We start from the raw sequence: 20,731 nt of genomic DNA, 5'->3' as shown, positions 1-20,731 counted from the left end.
TTCTATGTGCTTTTATATGGTAACTAACAGAGTCCTCACAACTACCCTACAAGGTAAGTACTGCTGTTCTCCCCTCTTTAGACATGGGGATACCGAGGCACAGCATGATGAAATAATTTGCCCAAGGTCATACAGCTGCTAAGTGGCCGAGTGGGTCATGAGCCCAGGCAGTCTGGCTCCAGAGTCTGTGCTCTTAACCACAGTGCTGTACAGCCTCAAAGTACAAAGCCATCAGTGCAGACTTAAAGTGCTCAGTAATTGGGTTACTTTGCAGCTTCCCTCTAACGGGGGGTGGTCCCAGCTAGTAGGGGGTCAGCAGTGACCTCTTGTATCTTCTTCCCTGTCTGTAGACACCCCCTGCTCCTACATGCTGGGCATGCTCTCGGGCCTCATAGCAGACTCCCAGATCTCCGCCTCCTCCACGCGCGAGTACCTCTGGAGCCCCAGCTCGGCCCGCCTGGTCAGCAGCCGCTCGGGCTGGTTCCCTAGAATCCCTCAGGCCCAGCCAGGCGAGGAGTGGCTGCAGGTGGACCTGGGAGCACCCAAGTCAGTGACGGGCATCATCATCCAGGGGGCCCGCGGAGGAGACAGCATCACCGCAGTGGAAGCCAGGGCGTTTGTGCGCAAGTTCAAAGTCTCCTACAGCCTCAACGGCAAGGACTGGGAATACATACAGGACTCCAGGACCCAGCAGCCAAAGGTAGGCCATTCCTCGCCCCAGACAGGGAAGGGTGGTGGGGTAGAGAGCATTGGGGGTGCAGAGCTCCCATCTAGACAGACAGTCATCATCAAACAACTACAGTCCAGTAATAATAACGAAAGCAGACTATCGACTGGGAGATTTATTTTGTGCCAGGCAAAATGCTAAATACCTTATTTAGACTCTTCTTTTAATCCTCACAACATCTCTGTAAGGTAGAACCTTTTGTCACCTCCATTTTGCAGATGATAAAACTGAGGCTTGATGTCTTGCCCAGGGTCACACATTTTGCCTAATAGGGCCACGATTCGGACACCGTTAAGTCCGACTCCAGAGCCTAAACACTAAGCCGCTCCTCGACACTGCCTTTTGATGAAGTCCTACCCCTCTTTGAGATAAAGTTTCCTTGAAATTGGCCAGATATTCAAAGGGGATGTGGTTTTTGGAGGCTAAACTATAGAAACTAAGGATTTACTTCCAAAAATAACTATGTTTTTCTGAACGTTGCTGCACTCCTTTTTGTACTTTCCTACTCTTGACTTCTTAGATCTTTCCCACCTCTAGCCCGAGGCTGGGAAGAACCAGAGCCAGGCCAGACGTTCAGGCTGGTCAGCCCACCCCTCCTGCTCTCTGGAGTGCGGGTCGGCGCCCCATGCAGGGCACAGAGGGACCCCGAGAAGGAGAGGGTGCAGCGCCTCCGTCCCTCTCCTGTCTCATGTCCTGGTCAGCCGGGTTCCTCTGAATCTCATCCCCAAGTTCCCTCTCAATTTCCTCACAAGAGGGAAGGAGGGGCACTGCATGCCTCTGTTTAGCCCTCCTTGGCTAAGCAACTGCTTTCTTTCTGAATGCAGAGACAAGAGCCGAGTTGGAGATTTTGCCCAATTTCAGAGGCTTGGAAAGGCCTGGGGCTTGGCAACAGGAACTCTGAGTGGATGGAGCAGAATTTGGACCCTGGGCTTCTCTGACTCTGGCTCTTCCTGACCATTTTGGGGGCCTGGAAATGGGGAGGATGTTAACCGGCGCCAGAGTCCGCCCTCCCTGTGACAGTGCCCCCTTTTGGAATTGTGGCCCCATGCCATCCTGCAAAATGGGGTGGTCCTGAGGCATTCCTGGGGCTAACCAGCCATGGCCCCTGGCCACCCCCAAGCCTACCATTCACCCAGATCCCTGGCTCCAGAGTGTACTCTGGATCGGGGTCCTGCACCTGGCTGCAGTGCCATCAGTTTCATGTACCAGGGTTCTTGGTGAGGTTGCTTTGAGAGAATTACCTCTGCTGAGCAAAGGTTTGGGAAGTGCTGTCTCCAGCTATCAGTGTGTGACAGGGGAATGTTGTCAGTAGCATGGAGAAAGGGGCAGCCGTTTCCCTTTCAGGCTCTCAGTCAACTGGAACTTTCTAACTCTACAGGCTTGCAAGATGCCACTCTCCTGCATTAGGGAAAGGAACATCCCTTTTTCATTAAGCTGAGGATTTCGGAAGGGTCAAGCCAGCCTAAACTCCCTTCTCTTCTCTCAAGCAAAGTTTAGCTTAAGACCCAGAGCCTAATACTTCCCCAAACCCTCAGGTTGTGTGCGTGTGTGTGTGTGTGTGTGTGTGTGTGTGTGTGTGTTTGTTTGTTTTGTGGTACCGGGGCTAGGGATTGAACCCGGGACCTCATGGGTGGGAAGCTGGCACTCAACCACTGAGCCACATTGGCTCCCCTGAGTTGGTTTTTTTGTTTGTTTGCTTGTTTGTTTTTGTTTTGAGGAAGCACCAGGGACTGAACCCAGGACCTCCCATGTGGGATGCAGGTGCTCAACCACTAGAGCCACATCCCAGTTTTAAACATTCCCAGAATAAAAGACAGAACCTGGCAGTTGCCACTTTTACCTGCTCTCCTTCCAACTGAATAAAAGCCTGGGTCTGAAAATGAAGCTTTGGGGTAGGGTGTTCCGTGGGTCATAATAGCCCAGGGACCTTGAATCAGCAGCCACCCTTGTGGGTGGATGTGAAGGGCTGGGAAGGGAAGAGGGAAGAAGCAGGGAGGGGGGCCCACACAGCAAGGGCTGAGCACCCTGTCTCCCTGCAGCTGTTTGAGGGGAACATGCACTACGACACCCCTGACATGCGAAGGTTCGACCCAATTCCTGCGCAGTTCGTGCGGGTGTACCCAGAGAGGTGGTCGCCGGCGGGTATCGGGCTGCGCCTGGAGGTGCTGGGCTGTGACTGGACAGGTAAGCCTCTACTCTTCCCTCCAGGCCCCGCTCAGGTGCCTTAGAACCCTGGCTTCCCAGGATGCGCCGAGAGCGAGGTGGGGGGCCTGGGGGGCATCCCTGGGGGAGGCCTGGCAGCTTGAAACCCTGCCTACCACCCCTGTCCGCCCTGGGCCCTGCCGTGTCCTCCTGCCGTAGACCAGGCCTACCCCAGCCTCTGGGCTCAGGACACTTTCTGAAGGGATGTGCTTTGTCTGTTGGAAAGGATCATTTCAGTTCTCCAACCCGAGTCTCTCAAAAATAAATCATAACCACCCACCACCCACCCAAATTCAATTAGACCCTGACTCTTCAGGCCAGAGGGCTGTGGCTGTTGATTTAGGCCTAAGAAAAAACCCTCATGATAATAAAATAATCAGTTTATGTCTGAATCTGGCCTCCAGATGTCAGTGGCTACAAGACTTCATTTTCATTTCGAAGCCACATCTGTAAAAGGCATTTAGTTGCTCAAGAGGGACCCTGTGGTGGGGGAGCCGATGGGAACGGGACTTCTTCCCAGTGTGCGGCAGCAGTCTCGCTTGTCCCTGCTCCTGCCAGGTGGCACGGGCCTGGGGGAGCACTTCTGATGCTCCCTAGCAAGGACGAGCCTTCTGAGCATATCCCCGCCCCCCGCTTTCCCCCCGTCCTTCGGACTCAGGCCTTCCCTCTCCCGGGCCTGGCCTCCTCCTCAGCAGAGCTGGCACCATGTCGTGCCCAGCGCACCCCATGCCTGCCGAAAAGAGCTCAGCAGGGCTACCCAGGGCTCCCAGGGCCTGATCCTGTGCCAGCCGGCACAGCAGGGGGCCAGCAGGCCGGGCCGTCCTGCCCCTTGCCACCAGGACCCCAAGGGTCCCGCTTTCCCTGCTGCTGTCCCCGTCACCAGCTCCAGCAGCAGGACATCATGAAGGATTAATATGGGCATGTCAGAGAGGCGCTTTCACCTCCCGGGGAGGAAAGTGCTGCCCGTGCTCTGGCCACGATGGTGCAACAGTGGAGTCCCATCGCGGGGTGCAGGCTGGAAACTTGGCCCGAATTAGCCTCTCTCACTGTCAGAGTGATGGCAGCCCCAATGGAGATGTTTTCGTAGTAAGACACTTGACTCTCCAGCATCTCAGGGCCAGGCCGAGCGCCCCTGCAGCCAGCTCAAGGCATATGACCTGTCCTCCAGTGGGTGCTGAAACCTGTCTCCAACAGTGACCCAGCGGGCTTCATTTATGGCTTCCGCAGGCTCGGGGAGTCAGAGCTGCAGGGGCCCAGGGGCTTCTAGGCTTTTTTTGGACCATGACCCATGCTACAAATAAATTTATATCACAACCTGATTTATTTACACACATATGCATGCACACACCAGCACCCACAGACTCACAAGTACGTGTATAGTATATGCATTACAGTGTTCTGACTCTGGAGACATTGTCAGGTTCAAGTCCTGCCCAGGCCAGTCGTGGCCGCCTAACCTCAGACAAGTTACTTAGCCTCCCCGTGCCTCAGCTATCTTAGCTGAGAGATGGGGGTAACAATTTTAGGTCTACACCTCCAAGGGTCGTTATGAGGATTAAACAAACTGATACTTAATACTTAACGCACTGCCTAGCACGCAGCAAACATGTTATAATGTGTATTCCCAGCGGCAGTGCTCATCCTTACCCCTCTGAAATATGTAGTCCGTATTTTAGAAATGTTTATCATGACCTTTTAAATTGATTTCACCATTTGCTAATGGATTGTGATGCGCTTTTGAAAAACACGCGTCTGAGCCTACTCCTCTGACAGATGGGGAAACTGAGGCCTAGAGAAAGGGAACCACTTTGCCAAAGGTGGCTCAGCTAGTTGGGGGCCGACCCAAAGCCTGCCTTCTTCCTTTGCCCCTGTGCAGCAGGCGTCTCTCAGCCTGGGCCTGCTTTATGGACAGTTGCTAATGGCCACTTCCCCCAGTGCCCCATGCCACCCCCCAACCTGCCCCAAATCATGGCGGCGATGGTCAGCAACAGGTTTCTCATTTCAAAGCCCTGCCTGCCCGTTCCTTCAGAAGATCAGAGTTGTGGCGCCTCACCCTCTACTCAGCCTCCTTGCTTTGAAGTCCCTGACATCTGGTTTCAATTGCTGAGGAACGTTGCCGTTTGAGGGGCAGTTTACCTCTGTGCGCCCAGGACAAACACAGTGGCCTCGGAGGCTGTCTGCTGTTTCCTTGTTTTCATTTGCGTGCCCTGCCCTCTCATTTCCTCACCGGCTCCCTGTTCTCCTGGACTTAACTTTTGCCTCCATCAACCAACTTACCCGTTTTTCTACCTAACATTTCTGGAAACTGTTTCCCTAGGCCGTGCGGCTTGTTTTAAACGTTTCAAATTTCTGTCAGTTTCTGCAACTCATCCTTGGTTCACTTCGTTCCGAAACGAGAAGGACAGCAGGAAAAAGCTGGGTTGAGTTGGTGCAACTAAATTGACAGGGAGCCTTACTTGCTAGTTGGTGTGTTGTGTTTCAAGCGATTACTTTTTACCTTGCCGCCCATAGTTTCCTTTACAATTGAGTTTGAGATTCTATGACACGATGACAAATTTGAACTTAAAAATTAGGACGCTCGGAGGTTATTTGCTGTTTACTGCGAGCTAGAGGCAGACTTGGCCAGGGGAAGTATGGAAGGCTATGTGCATTGTGTTTAATAGCAGAAAGGTGGGAAGTCGACCATGAAAAAGCTATTCAGCCTATTTAGTGATTTCCTTCAACTCCTGGCTTTATTAAATGGTATCCTGAAGGGAGCCTGACAAAGGCACCTAAACAGGTATAGCAGTGCAAAGGAGAAGGTATGAAAACGGGAGGAAAAAAGCAGGGGCTTATTTGGGGTGCATTTTTGGAGGGCAGCTCTGCGATGAAGACACCGCCCCTAAACTTGTTGCTAGAACCCGCTTTCACCCCACCCACATCCTGACTCATAGCAGTCATTCATTCCATAAATGGTTGATGAATGAATGAATGCCGTGAGCAAATAAAAAAGTGAATGAATGGGTGACTGAATCACCCTGAGCGGAGGTCTGAACCAACTGCCTGTGGGCTGGGTTGGGCCCGGCCGGGTTTTGTTACAAGCTCTTTTCTATCACATGTTGACCAAGCTGCCAACTTTTAGCCATCTGGATTTTTGGCTTCTTGTGGAAGAATGAAAGTCAGAAGATCTGGCCACACTGGGCCACCTCCACTCAGCCCTCAATCTGCTGGGGCAAGTCATGGCAGCCCCTTTAAAACCAGGCAGGTCGAAACCACCTCTAGGCTTCTTTTACTCTCTCCCCAAATCCCAGTCCACTTCTCTCACTGGCAATAGCTGTGTGAATCCAATTTAGCCTTTGAATTTGCCACACCCTGCCTCAAGGCACAGCCCCGGAACTAGTTACTTTACAAAGCGGAGTCCGAGGTTCTTTAAATCCATAGCCCCTCCCATCCAGTTTTGTACAAACACGCATAGCAGCGCCAGGGGTCCAGCTTCACAAGCTGCCTGGCCTCGCCATGCCTTTGGCCATTGTGCTTCTGATGATCTTATTATAGGAGGACCCCGTAGGTCAGAAGGTTTTGTAGGATTGGCTTAGGTTCAGGAAAGTTCTGTCTGACCAGAAAAGGCTGAAAACCAAGTGAATCTCTTCCACGTGAAAGGGGGGGGGGGGCTAGAGAAGTGCCAGCACCCACTCGAGGAAGCCCACAGCTGTGCATTCCCTTTCATTAACTATCAAGGCTTTCTGAACCTTTTTTTTTTAAGATGTATTTTTTTATTTATTTCTCTTCCCTCTCCCCCCCCCCAGTTGTCTGGGCTCTGTGTCCATTCACTGTGTGTTCTTTTGTGACTGCTTCTATCCTTATCAGCTGCACTGGGAATCTGTTTCTTTTTGTTGCGCTCTCTTATGTCAGCTCTCTGTGCGTATGGCACCATTCCTGGGCAGGCTGCACTTTCTTTCGTGCTGGGTGGCTCTCCTTACGGGGCACACTCCTGGAGCGTGGGGCTCCCCTGTGCGGGGGACACCCCTGCGTGGCAGGGCACTCCTTGCGCGCATCAGCACTGCGCATGGGCCAGCTCCGCACGGGTCGAGGAGGCCCGGGGTTTGAACCGTGGACCTCCCATGTGGTAGGCAGACGCCCTATCCATTGGGCCAAGTCCGCTTCCCCTGAACCATTTTTGATAGGCGCTATCACTTGGTGTGTCTGCATCAGCCACTCTTCTGTCTTAAACAGAGTACCCAAAGCATGGTTTCTCCCCGCCTTGGGGTCGACCTTCCCTAGGCGTTACTGTACTGCATGGCTTTTGTGCTGGCCTCTGGCCTCTGCTGTGAAGTTAAAAGCACAAGTTTTTGTCCACGACTCTGTGCTGTCTCTAGAGCTCGGGGACCATCCTCCTTCAACTCATCGACTTCACCAACAGTGTACAGGAATGATTTTGGGGTTTGTGTGCATGCGTGTGTCTTCTTTCCTGCCACCCCCTGTTTTTTCTTCTGTAAAAGCCCGTGCTTTGAGAAGAACCTTAGTCTTGGTCATCTTCCTTCTGGGTTTCAAGGCACGTTGCTCCAGCATTCACTGCTTTTCCCTGGCCTTTACACAGACTCAAAGCCCACGGTAGAGACGCTCGGACCCACTGTGAAGAGTGAAGAGACGACCACGCCGTACCCCATCGACGAGGAGGCCACAGAGTGTGGGGAGAGCTGCAGCTTTGAGGATGGTAAGGATTGGGCTGAGAGGCATAGTCCATCCAGGGGGGCATGGGTGCCATCAGTCTGGGAGGAGGCTGAATCGGGGTTAGAGGTCCGGGGTCTCAAGACAGGCCTTGGGGAGATGTGGGTCCTCGGAGTTGGGACTGTGGCTGTTTGCAACCAATAAAGAAGCATTTAGCTGTGGTGGCCACCAGCACAGCACTGCTGGTTTGAGCCCACTGATCACGAACTGAGACAGGGTCTATGCAAAGAGAACGCCTACTTTGAGAAGTCTCATTTTCTAGCTCTCAATCCTTTGCGTCCTCTGTTAAAGAAAAACCATTCTTATCCTTGGAATTCACAGTTGTGATCCTTTTTCCTGCTGGGCTGTGTCTCCACGGCACAGTCAAGTGAAGATTTGGCCAGCATCTGGATGATTTGGTCCTGGTAGGGTGATAGGCTCATTCAGCAGTGAACCATTGCTTAATTGCATTTCCCTGTGTCTTTACCACTGCTGGTTTTATGAAAGTATAATAACTAGGGTTCTATAAGTCAGCACATCCGCTGTGAAGTAAGTGCAGGTCCTAGAAAAAAGGTAGAAAGGCACCCTCAACTGTTCTTTCAAATGAAGGGACTTCTCGATTTTGGATCAGTCTCTTCACATGGAAAATATATTACCTCTGTTTTATCTTCTAAGCATATCCAAGTTAGATCAAAGAAAAAAAAACAACCCAACAACAACAGTACTTGGCAGACCCCAAAAGGAAGTCACATTTTAAATCATACGGCTATGGTCACCAAGTATGAGGACATTCCTAATAAACCACAAGTTTTGGAACACCTGGCATTTTTGGCTAGGATTTAAAGCTTGACAGCCTCAATTTACAGTAAATTACTGATCATTATTAAATGTTCATTAGACAAAATGAGGGAAGATTGGTGAAGAGACTTGGGAAGTGATGGAGACATAAAGATGTAGCACAGACTCAGTAGGTGGATGGTGAATCTGTCAAACCTGCCCGCTCAGCCACTTGACAGGATGGGAACCGCACAGTTGAGTGGATGGTTCCAAAACATGACTACAGAGAAGAATGGGAGGAAAGCCAAAAATAAATACTGAAGTTGTGTGTCTGAAAAATGCTAATTTAATGCATATGATTTAGGGAATGTTCATTTGTGTATTGTATGGGTGGGGGGACACCATTGGTCAGGGTTAGTTGAATGCAGAATTCTGACATTTTAATGAACTTGTTTTTGTTTTATGAAGAGAAGAAGGAGACTTGGAGAATCTTCCAAGATATGTTTAAGAGAATTTGAGAACCAAAATTGGAATGACAGAATGACTAGGGAGTTAATATATGGTATTGGATTTGCGGAGTTAGCTTTTGGGGGATGGGGTAGGGGGAGGCTTCTATCTAAATGACAAAGGAAAGTTTAAGAGTTCTGTTGCAAAATTTCTAAAGTTTATTTTTAATGTAATTGTCCCATTTACAGTGATTTGTTTCCTTTGAGGTTTTCTGGTGGTTCCTCTCTTCTCTTTGTGCAAAAGATCTTTCTGTGGAATTTGGTTCCTGAGATACAGTATGCATGTAAACATTAGGGAGGAATTATGGTATATTGAATTACTCAGTATTTTTGAACGGAAAAATAGAAATTCAGAAGTTGTTGGGAGGAGGGAATGGTGAGGGCTAAGGGCTAACTTTTCTAAAGCCACAGGTTGATGCTTCTGTAATAGATTCCATGTGTTTCTTCTCGTCAGATGCTGACTGTGGCCAAGGGTGGGCAAACATTACATATTCCCTGTTGGGAAGGGGGAGCACAAGCAGGAGCTGGTGGCAGGCTGACCCTGTCCCCGAGGTCCGCAGGGCCCTTTCCCCTCACAGGAGGCCCTCCTCGCCTCCGTGGTGAGCTGTTTGTTTCCACCAGTCTGTTGTTCCCTTTAGACTTCCTTAACCTGCGTCCTAGACCTTCCCCACGGAAATTCCTCACTGAGAACCCTGAGAAGGGAAGTGAGGAGGCCAGAGACCCCACTTCCTCCCTGCTACCAGCATTCGCCAGCATTTTCCCCTGTCTCTGCAGCCACTGCCGGCAAGCATCCAACTTGGGTTTGTGTTTCCTCTCTTTCCCGGACTCCACACCCACTCCCACTTAATCACATGTTTGTCACTAGCTCGTACTGAATTTTTCAACAGGGTGAAACTTCCAAGGAAACTCTTTTTAATTCAGTCTTCTGACTTAGGCAGGTGAACAGCCAAAGGAGATAGGACAACCATGGTGTAGTCACCTCTTAAGGACTGTCACCAAGACAGTGCTCTCTTCTTCCCTGGGACCCTGACCTCCAGGCACTCAGGACGAGGTGAAGTGATTTTCCCTCTGGTCAGGGCTGAGCTGGCACATGACTGGGCTGGCCCCTTCGTACTGCCCCTGTCATGCCAAGTTGCCTGAATGGCAGTACCTCCCCATGGGGGTGCTGGGCAGTCCCAGTTTTCTGAAACAGAAGACGTGTCACAAATAGGTGCCGGGCAGCAAACGAGCCTCCTTATTTCTGCGGTTCCTTGCCTCTCACTGCCCAGCACCTCCCAGGCATTTCAGGCTGCTCCTGAGAGCCAGGTTGGCAAGGGATGAGATAATACTTTTTGGGGAACCAGCCTTCCGCTAGTCACTTTGGAGACATTCTTCCCTGGCGTTTAGGGAACAGGGGTTTTCACACTTGCCTGCTCTCTGAGGTGGACAGAAGAGGCTGATTCGAGCCTGAAGTCTCATTTTTAATTGCTTTCTATGGGAACCCCTGACAGACTTGGCTTCCAGGCCTGGGAAGGATGAGACGAAAGGCTGACCCAAAAGCCAGCCATCACCAGGATGAGTTACATGAATAAGCAAAGGGAGCCACTTCTTTCTCTCCTCTCCACTTAGGCCTTGCCAGCCATTTAAATAGCACCATGGTGGCTGTTCTCTGAACCCATTTCATTTGACTTCCTGGGTTATTTTTTCCCCCTTTTAGACAAAGAGTTGCAGCTCCCTTCAGGATTCAACTGCAACTTTGATTTCCCCGAGGAGCCCTGTGGTTGGATGTACGACCATGCCAAGTGGCTCAGGAGTACCTGGACCAGCAGCTCCAGTCCGGACAGGACGTTTCCAGGTAAGCTACTGCGAGTTAAGCAATGAAAGAGTTAAGGCTCTGCCACGTTTTGCAGCCCCAGATTCCCTTACAAGCTTCGTAACTTCCCACCGCAGAGCAATCTTCTGCTCTTTGCCCACAAACCACCAGAGTCTTTGCTCAAGACGTCACCCCACAGAATAGCTGGTTGGTGCTTCCCAACCCTCTCTTGTGACTGCAGCACAGCCTGGAAGCTGGGAGGACAGAGGGAGGCCAAGAGAAAACAAAGAAAGAAGGAAGGGGGACTCTGGGAGGTCCTAGAACATGAGACAAGTCAATATTCCCTTGTTCCCATAGCCAACATTTCACTGCCACCATCGCAGAGCCTCTTGTCGAATCCAAGCTGTGTATTGTTCTTAAAATGGCTCATTGAGACTGATATTTCTCCAAGGGTAGCATAGCTTCTGTAGCAAATCAACTCAAGGGATCAAAATGCCACCACTCCCATGGGGGTCTAGAAGTGCTGCCAGCACTTGACCTCTAGAAAATATTAGAGGTCTTGAAATATTAAGCTCTTGGTTTTGGAGGGGTAGATTTCAGAAACCCCTCCAAGCACTGTTGATAGAAAGGAATTGCCTTTAACCCTTTTAACTAGGTAGAAGCAAGAGTTTACTCTCTCCACTGTCATGTGCTTTTGCAGTGGTATCCTGGTAAATGTTTAACAACCAGCTCTGGGAGGGAGAAAGAGCTGCTTTGTAATGCTTGCTGCTCTCAGTGGCATAAGTACTCCTACCATGGCTGATTCCTGCTACCAAAGAAGAGAAGCACAGTCGCAGGGCATGATATAGTTTCCCACCATACAGGTACAATAGATAGGAATAACTCTAGGAGCATAATACTGGTAAAATGCATTTAAATAATTAGGAAGTGATGAGTTTTAAGTACTGATTATTTTTGGTTTTTATATAATTTATTTAATGCTAAGTTCATATAATTAAATTTTAATAATGACCAAGTTCAACAACTGGCCTACAAACATTCTAGAAAATTTAACAATTGACTCAAGCCAGCACGGGCTGACAACTTTCAATTTTCCTATAAGCACTTGAGAGGAAAGGGGTTAGTTCTGGAAATTAGTAGATCCCATTTTGCCAGGCTACAATGGGACAAGAATAGAAAATAAGAAGGGGAAGGGAAAGCAATCTCCCCAACCTCACCTCAGCTGGGGTCCTCAGGTGCTCTGCTTCCCCTCACCCCAAGGACTGGTGTGTCCCCTGACCGCCAGGGGACAGCGTGGGGGTGGGAGGTGGGACAGCCGCTTAAGGGCACCATGGGCCAGCCTCCTGACACAGCCCACACTTGCCTTCCCAGAGGGTCACAGCGTCTGCTCCAGAGAAAAACATTTTCATATTTCAAGTGTTTATCTCTTCAGCGTTTGAGTGCTCAGAGAGATTAATATCTAAAGATCACCGCAGCCTCGGGCAACAGGAGAGAACACTTACCCTAGTCCCAGCCTTAATCACCCTCCCCCTCTCCTTCACTGCAATAATGTTTAATTAATATAATGAGCCTCCTGCACGTTGGGAAGAAAATACTTATTTTTATAACCCAGCTTGGATTTTTCATTTCATTTCCTCTCCTTTGAGACTTGGTCCAATTAATTGGTTATCTTTCCCAACCCCCATTTTTTTATCCAAACCTGAAGGTGTGTGGGGTATGTGTGTCTGTAGTGTTTGTACGTGTATTTGTGTGGGTCTGCATGTGTTTGTGTATTTGTGTGGGTATGCATTTGCATGTGTTTGTCTGCATGTGTTTTGTGTGTGCATTCGTGTGTGTCTCTGTAGTGGTGTATGAGTGCGTTTGTGGTTTATATGTGTGGGTTTGTCTGCATGCCTGTGGGGTGTGTGTATATAAGGGAGCAGTTTGGCAGAGGCAGTTCGGGTAAGTGTGCATTCTATATGGGGTAGGGAGATTTTCAGGCTTTTATTCCGCTACTGTTCTCAGGTTCTTTCTAATAATTCCAGACTCCTCTCTCAGACTTTTCTAAGCAGATTTACTCCAAGAAAGGCCAATTAGCAAGTGACAGTTCTGAGAGAGCTTAAGTTTCTCTCCCCTTGACCCTGACCTTTTCCTCTGCCCTTTGTCCTTTCACCCTTGCCTCCTCCTCATCTTGTCCTCACCCTCACCTGAATGCCCACCAGCTGACCCTGGCTACTGGTTGGGAATTCTAGTCTCTGTCCTCTTTCCAGTTGATTCATTATACCCTGAGGCCTGGGAGGGCTTTTCAGAGCAAGCTCGAGAAGTGGGCAGAATTCCAACCTTTGGCTGAATGGATGGGGACAGAAAGAAAATTAGGGCCATAAGGAACTGCTAAATCTAACATTTTTCCTCCCTTAAGATATTAAGAAGGAAAATAATTATTTTCCACTTCCAGAGGAATCCCTGAAGTTTGAAAAAGTGGCACTTGTAGCTTACCTCCAGAAAGCAAAATCGGAATATTGTTCTCAGAGCCCTTCCTTCTATCCTCTGATGATTTTACAAACCATTTTTGGTATTTCCTATTTTCCTTCTCCTTTTAAAAGTGGATATCAGACTGCAAGCAGAAGAGGATAGAAAGCCCTTTCTGTACAGGGTGGTCCTTTCTTCTTTAAAAAAAAAAAAAAAAAAGGACCCTGAGGGGAGCAGTTGGGAGAAAGGAAACAGCTGTGCTTAGTTAGGGGCAGGGCAAATGCTAATGGGTTCAGAGTTGCTGGCGCCTTCCAAGCCAAACCTGAAAGCCGGCTATGTCCCCAAACTTTGCCACTCCACAAAGAGGAGACCGTTCTATCCTTTTAAGAGAAGTGTGCCGTGTTTTATCTCCTTATTAGATGGGTAAACAATAGTAATTAAATTTAAGAAAGGAGGTGTCTGCATCAAGTGCGCAGGGAATAGGGGTGGAAGAGAAGGGAGTAAAGGAAAGGAAGGAAGTAGCCATGTTGAAATATCAGGCACAGGCTATTTGATTAGAAGTGTCTGTGGAAACTACTTACATTCCTCAGATACTTACTGATTTTGTTTTGGTTTTTTTTCTCCTTTTAAGTAAGGAATTAGTTCTGTTCTTTTGGCCAGTGATAATGGTTGCTTAAGGCAGTCAAGACCCCCACTGGTTTTATTCCACTGTTTTTGTTTTTCTGAGATAGTCTTTGAGGCGCGCTCAAGTCCTTGATTTAGCTCTCTGCTTGTGGCGCAGCTGCCTGGAGTGTGTTCATACCAGCCCCAAAGACCCTGTTCCAATGTCAGAGACCTCAGGTGGTGGCCGAGGAACCAGCTCCACGTTCTTTGAGGTGCTGCTTTGCCTTTTCTGTAGCTGCAATGACAGAGAAAGTGGCCTCGTAGTGGAGCCAGCCTATTTTTTACCTATTTTCTCAGGTGCTTTGATCATAAGCAGTTTAGAGGAAGCTCAGATTCAGGTCTTTCAGGAACAAGGCAGAAGCTCCTTGAGATGATGTGGTGAGTCCACGTGTCTAGAGCGTCACTGTCCAATTCAGTTGCCACTAGGCCCATGTGGCGATTTAAATTTAAATTAATTAAAATTAAATACAATTTAAAAATTCAGTTCCTCTGTCACACGAGGCACATTTCAAGGACTTGATGGCCACATTGTCTTGGACAGGGCAGACATAGAACAAATGTTGTACTGAATAGTGCTACTCTAGCACCTTTGGGCATCAGCCTGAGAGCCACTCCCCAGGACCCGTGCTAATGAGATCATTCTTTGCTCCGGTATAGACTAAGAAGCCAATGATCCAAGACCTGTGTCTTCTCTGTGATCCCCTGGTGGGAGTGTTCCATTGCTGGCATTTTTATCATTGAGTTATTCGAACTTCAGTGAGCAACTGTAATAAAGTTAAGTACGTAAAATAGTACTCGATGATATGGGAACTATTTCTTTCCATCAGAAAAGCATCCTATGTAAATAATAGTTATGATTGTTGTCAGGCGTGAGACAAGAAGAATAGAGATAAAGGAAACCACAGCAGGTCAGCTTCTGAATTCCTTTGTGTGCAGTGTCCTGACATGTGTGCTCTTCTATACATTGTATACCATGAAGTATGATCACAGTCTTGCTTCTTTTCAGTACCTTTAATCAAGTTCTTTTCAGTACCTTAAATCAAGATAGGAAGAGCTATAAAGAAACAAAGCTCATTTAGAATGGCACCCCTTATCAAAGGACAGAGCTTTGACTGCCTAGCATTTACATATTTATGATTGAGAGGACAGAACATTTACTCTGGAAGCTCAAGGGGGTGTAGGTCAAGAACCCTAACATTCTAAAATATTTGAATTTTACAAATTGTGGCTGTTTCTTCAAATATAAGTGGTAGGCTGGTTGACTCTTCTTTGGGGCTGTTCTGATACAGGTTGGGCCACTGAATAAACTCCGTTAGAAGAGAAGGCCAATGGGCCACTGTGGGACATGCGCAAGAGAAAACTACGTATGGGTGGGTGAGAGTGGGTGGTGGCAGAAAAATGAAAGGAAATAACTGATGGGTGTACTGGCTTATGATGGGTTTGATTGTTGACAGTGAGTTAGTGGTGACTCTGTGAATTAAAAAAACAACTCTCTGAGCTGAAAAGACCTTGCCCATAGGTGGGGCTGATGGCAACAGACAATGCAGGCACTGGATAGGCTTTAGTGTGAATTGCTTTCAGAAGGGGGTTGTGGCTTGGCTGGGGCACAGCCACTCCAAATACAGAGGCAGGAATTTCTTGAGCCATGGACTGTGAGAGATAATTAAAGACCAGGAACAGCTTGGCTAAAAGAAAGCCAATTTTCAAGGAATATTTTCAAGTGGAAAATGAAAGAAAAGAGGCCCTTCTTTAAGGAAGGAGGGAAACATCTCTGCCTTTATAAAAAAGAAAACAATCAAGAATAGAAGCTGTTACCCCTTTTTTTCCAGTCACGACTGATCAAGTTCCCCAGCAGTGTGGGATTGATAATAGAGGCAGAATAATAATAAGACTCAATTGCAAAACCTTCATGAAAACCTAGCTTACCGGAAACAGCTATAGGTAGACTGCAAAGACCTGGCTTCACACCTCAGACGTCACAAACTGGTCTATTGTAAACCTCGGGAACATCCTGCTGAGTTCTTCCAAAGTCAATGTTTCCCTTAACTGGCTGTGAATTTGAGGACCTTAGCAGAGACAAACTGACCTTGGGAGGCCAGCTGAGGAACTGACTCATATTTTAAGCATGACCTATCCAAAGAGACTGCATCTCCTGCAGCACTAAATATTCTTTCAGATGGTTGTTCTAGTAGGAGGGCAAGATGCTAGCCAGGAGATGTGTGTGTTGGACAGATGGTATGTTTGGCTTTGTGATAGCCAGAAAGATCAGGCTGGTGATTTATTTCAGGGTTTGGTAAGGTGTAGACACAATTGATTCCATTATTGTTTGACCATTCGCAGTCACATGTTCACACTGCACTTGTTCAGCTGGAGCCAGAGGTAGCCTTAAATCGCCAGGGGAAGTATCAGGAGACCCTTTCCAGAGACAGCAGCAGTTTGAAATGCCTGAACAACCCTGTCCTGAGCTTCCTCTCCACCCTTTTGAACCCCTGTTGTTCATTCCCATGTGATTTTTTCCCTTTATCAGGGGTAACAACAGATGTTTTGAGTCAAAGACCTAACAACACACCTCCCAAGTATGTCATGTCTTGGAGGAGAAGGGTTATATCTCTGGGACATTTCCTTCTGAATTCTCTTTCAGCAACTGAACATATTTGCTTTCCAGGGTCTTTTTTTGGTCTATCCACTGCCAGCATCACAATCAAGAACAAAAAGATTGGCTTCCAGCAGACAATGCTAATGCTTAGCTGGTCAGTTGTCATGTTTGGGCAGCCTCTGGATATAATTAAAGGGCTTTTCCTTAAGGTCCAAGTAAATCAATAAAGTAGCCCACCCATCCCATGCTTCCTTGTTCTCTATCAAGCAATCAATAGTCACTGTGCTTAGAACTACCTCTGTGTTCCTCAGTGGTGGGCCATAAGCTGGGATATTCTGGAAGAACAAACTTCACTTGAAGCACATGTCCACATGTGGGTGCCATGACTGACTTTAAAAGTGTTGAAACGATAAGCTTGAAGAGGTCAATGGAGACCCACCACCTGACCAAAATCACAGAAGGTAGACATTTATAGGGTGAGAGTAGTGTTTCCTGGCAAAGCGAAGAGTGAAAGTTTTCGTCTTCACAAGTAAAATGTTTCTAGTTCAGAGGAAAGAAACTGCTCCATCAGGGACAGAAGCAGAAAATATATCTAAATGGCAGCAGGAAAACATAAAACTGGGTTTAAGAAGTTCCTGGTGATTAGGGTTGTAACCCAGAAAACACATTGCCAACGTGAAACCTCTGGAGAATTTAAAGCAAAGGGTAGACAATTGGGGATGTTTATAGCTCTGGTTCCTCTGGGATGCAGGGATGGCTTGCTCAAAATAATCTCTTAAGATCCACTCTCGTTCCGGGATCATGCGATATTTTACTTCCTCTACTGTGGATTGACACAGAAGGCATCTGGGTAAACAGTGCGTGGTGAACAAGTTGGGGCTTGCTGGTTTCTGGGGTGAGGGCAGTTGAGGTGATGCAGTCTTCTTCAGAAGACTATCTTTATTATAGTCAGACCAAGTCATACTTCCTTTTGAGTCTTGGGCTGCCTTTCCCAGGTCATTTGTTTTCCTTCTACCTTTGTTCTTTTTGTATAATAAAGGCAGGTGCAAGAGGCAGTATGTATAGTGACAGTAGTCATAGTAATGATAATTATCTTTCCTGTGCCCTTACTTTGTACCTATTACCGTGCAAAACACACTCCATTGCTGGTTCTATTTACTCGCCCCATACCCCTAGGCAGTTATACTGTCACTATATGCATTTTCCAGATGGGGAAACTGAGGCTTTCAAAGGTTAGTGAGCATTTCAAAAGGATGTTATTGGGATATATGAAAAAAATTGCAATAGAGACTGTAAACTTTATAGCAGTGTTAAGTTTTTGGAACTTAATAGCTGCACTTAAGGTGGTTACATACTGCCTTGTTCTTAGGCAGTATTAAGTGTTCAAGGGGCATGATGTATACAACCTACTCTCATATATTCAGAAAATAGATCAAGGCATAGAAAGACAGATATAGCTAGATGGATAGATAGAATATGGCAAATGTGGCAAAACGTTAGATTGCTGTGTCTGTGTAAGAGGGGGTATGGGGGTATGTTGGAGTTCTCTGTGTGGGGTTTGTATTATTTTTTTGCGATTGTCTTGTAATTTTGAAATATTTCAAAATAAATAAAGAGTTTAGAGACCACTCCCTCCAAACTGAATTAAGAGAGAAAAAAAAAAGGTTAGTGAACATTAGGCCAGAATTCCACTGCAGGTGAGAGCCCATGCTATGATGATTAAATGCGGGCCAATTCAGGCTCATATCCTATTTCCAGCTCGCTCTAGCAGTGGTCTTGCACACATTACTTCAATTCTCTGAGCCTCAGTTTCTTTTTTCTTTACTTTTTGTTACTATTTTTACCTCATTTTACTAACAGTATATACGGAGAAAAAAATCCCTATTCCACAGGGTGATTGGAAGAATTACGTAAGACGAGGTAGCTAAAGCCTCAGTGCAGGGGTTCTTAACAAGGGATCCATGAGCTTGAACTGAATTTTTTAAAAAAACCTTCTCGTGGGGACGTGTTGGTATGGGTGTGATGTATTTATTAAATACTACACAGTATAGTGTGAACTTAGTAAGGGGTCTGTGGTTTTCACCTGACTGGCAAAGGGGTCCGTGGGACAAAAAAGGTTAAGAAACCCTGCTCCAGTGCAATACCTGGCACATAGTAGTAGGTGCTCCTTAATGTCAGTCCTCTTTCCTCTGCTTTTTGTCCTCCTTTCCTGGGCTTTGATTTACCTGTCGGAGCCTTTCCTTCACAATGTCCCTGGTTCTAATCAGGCCTCTCTCAGGGACAGGCAGGAGGGAACGTTTTGCAGCTCGGCTCCCTCTGACTGATGGCTGCTGCTAATTCTTGAAATTTACATATCATCTTTCTTCCCTGGAGCTCATAGCACTTAACAGACAAGTGGGGCACAAATGATTTAACGAAGTGAAATTCAGAGGCCTGCTTGTCTTGAGATTCTGCAAACTAGTGGATTAGCTCAGATGTCAGCACTGAATTATGATCCTTCAGCTGCTCGTGCTTAGCACGCCACTAGCATTAACTCCCTGGTCTTCCCGTGGTCCTTTAAATCATGCATAGCGATTATCATCTCATTGCAAGCAACAGAAGAGAGAAGAGGGAGTAAGAAGGGAGACTGGCTATCCAGGGTCCCTGGGAGATGCAGTCGGTGAAACACCTGGCGGAATTGTGCCATAAGTTTAGTAACAGGGTGGGTAAACAGAACCAACCCAGATAAAATCCAGTCTGCTGGGTTCTTCACACCTCCACACACGTTTTACTTACTAAATTCTAACCATTATGCTATGATTCCCATGCCATTAAAGATTGTAAATTCACACAAGTGACAGTATTTCTGCCAAGCAATTTTCAGTCAGCAAGTAGGTCTTATTTGTGAAATTGTGAAGGAAGAAGGCTGAATAATAAGTCTCTGAAATCTGGTTTTCTTTATATATGAGGTGGCAGCAGTTAAAGCTTCGAAGTTACCAGGAGCTTGGGAGCATTTGGGGGGGCTTCTCACTAGTGGCTCTATGGACTGGATACTTCCACAGGACACCCAGTTATTATTTATTCACCTTTGAAAGGGCTGTTGGCTCAAGAGAGTGGCATGAATTGTGGAGAAATTATATAAATTTGAGGGATTACCAGAGGCTAGCTGGTTCTCCCTCTGTCCCTGTTTCCAACACTTAGCCTCATATCATTCTTTATCCATTTGTCATTCATTCATTCCCGGGAACTAGATTTTCTTGAGTAGTGGCATATATATGACACGATATAGGGGCAGGGGTGAAGAATCAGCCTTAAGCCGTACATGTATAAGGGGGATGAGAAAATCACACATCAAACAGTTAACTGATGGTGCAAGACAGTACGTAGTTACCTGTGGAAATCCACAGGAGAAAATGGCCCCAAATTCTTTTAAAAACAAGGTAAAATTAGTGGTGCAGGCAGTATGTGCTAGAGTGGTTGGGAGAAGAGGGAGTGGACGTTGAATGTGCCAGCTAAAGAGGGAGGCTGGGTGGTGTGGGGGGTGTCTGTGCAGAATTACAGGTTAGAGCAGAAAAGGGGGCAATGGGTTCAGTGGGGAAGCCAGTTTTCCTTGAACAGAGTGTGACCACAAGAACTGGGGGGCAAGGCACCTGGGTACAGTGAAACAAGGAGCTTCTTTCTGGTCTGAAGGTAGGAAATCTGCTCAAGTCTCAGTTCTACCACTTACTGGCCTCCCTGCCTTGGATAGGTCACTTTAGCCTTTCTGAACCAGTTTCTTCAGGAGCAAAGTAAGATTCATAATATCTTGTTCACAAGCTTGTTGCAAGGATTAAATGAAATAGTGCATACAAATGTGCTTTCTAACCTGCAAAGCATTATGCAAATATGAATTGTAATTATTATCATTAACAGAGCGGTAGTAATAAGATCTGATAGGGGAAAGAACAGATTTAGAAGGTCTTCTAGTGTCTGGTTGTGGCATCAGTGTCTCTTCCCTCCGCCGACCACCACCATCAAAATGTTCTTCTGTAGATACTAACTCCCTTTTATTAATCTGTGCTGATTTGGGCCTTGAGGAGGAGTTATAGAGACAGACATGGCTCTGGATGGTTGAAGAGACCAAACTGGAATCCCAAATATGCATCCTAAACTGGTCTAATGGGACCTCAGGGGAGGATGGCTTCTGGAGCAGTAATCCCAGAGAGCCTAACAGGAAAGGAGTTAAGGAAGCCAGGGAGGTGGGCCAGGTGGCAGGGAGGGGGTGGGGAAGGGGGCCGAAGGAGAGGAAGGAGGAGCTGCTTCTGTGCCACCACTACTGGGGAGGTCTGTCACAGGCTCATTTCTCCCTTAGCAAG

The 20,731-nt window shown here is 47.4% G+C and overlaps 1 protein-coding gene across 2 annotated transcripts in view; it reads left to right on the top strand.

Moving 5' to 3' along the window:
* NRP2 (neuropilin 2) overlaps positions 1 to 20,731 on the top strand; it is a 117,470-nt gene that overhangs the window by 61,279 nt on the left and 35,460 nt on the right. For both annotated transcript variants that reach the window (XM_004459897.5, XM_004459900.5), the window contains exons 9-12: positions 351 to 700; positions 2,767 to 2,911; positions 7,506 to 7,622; positions 10,595 to 10,732. In XM_004459897.5, the coding sequence (XP_004459954.1) occupies positions 351 to 700; positions 2,767 to 2,911; positions 7,506 to 7,622; positions 10,595 to 10,732 (750 nt within the window). The remainder of the gene's footprint in view (positions 1 to 350; positions 701 to 2,766; positions 2,912 to 7,505; positions 7,623 to 10,594; positions 10,733 to 20,731) is intronic.

This window comes from Dasypus novemcinctus, chromosome 7 (assembly GCF_030445035.2).
Source record: "Dasypus novemcinctus isolate mDasNov1 chromosome 7, mDasNov1.1.hap2, whole genome shotgun sequence".
Taxonomy (NCBI): Eukaryota; Metazoa; Chordata; class Mammalia; order Cingulata; family Dasypodidae; genus Dasypus; species Dasypus novemcinctus.
This window is presented reverse-complemented; position numbering and strand designations above follow the sequence as displayed.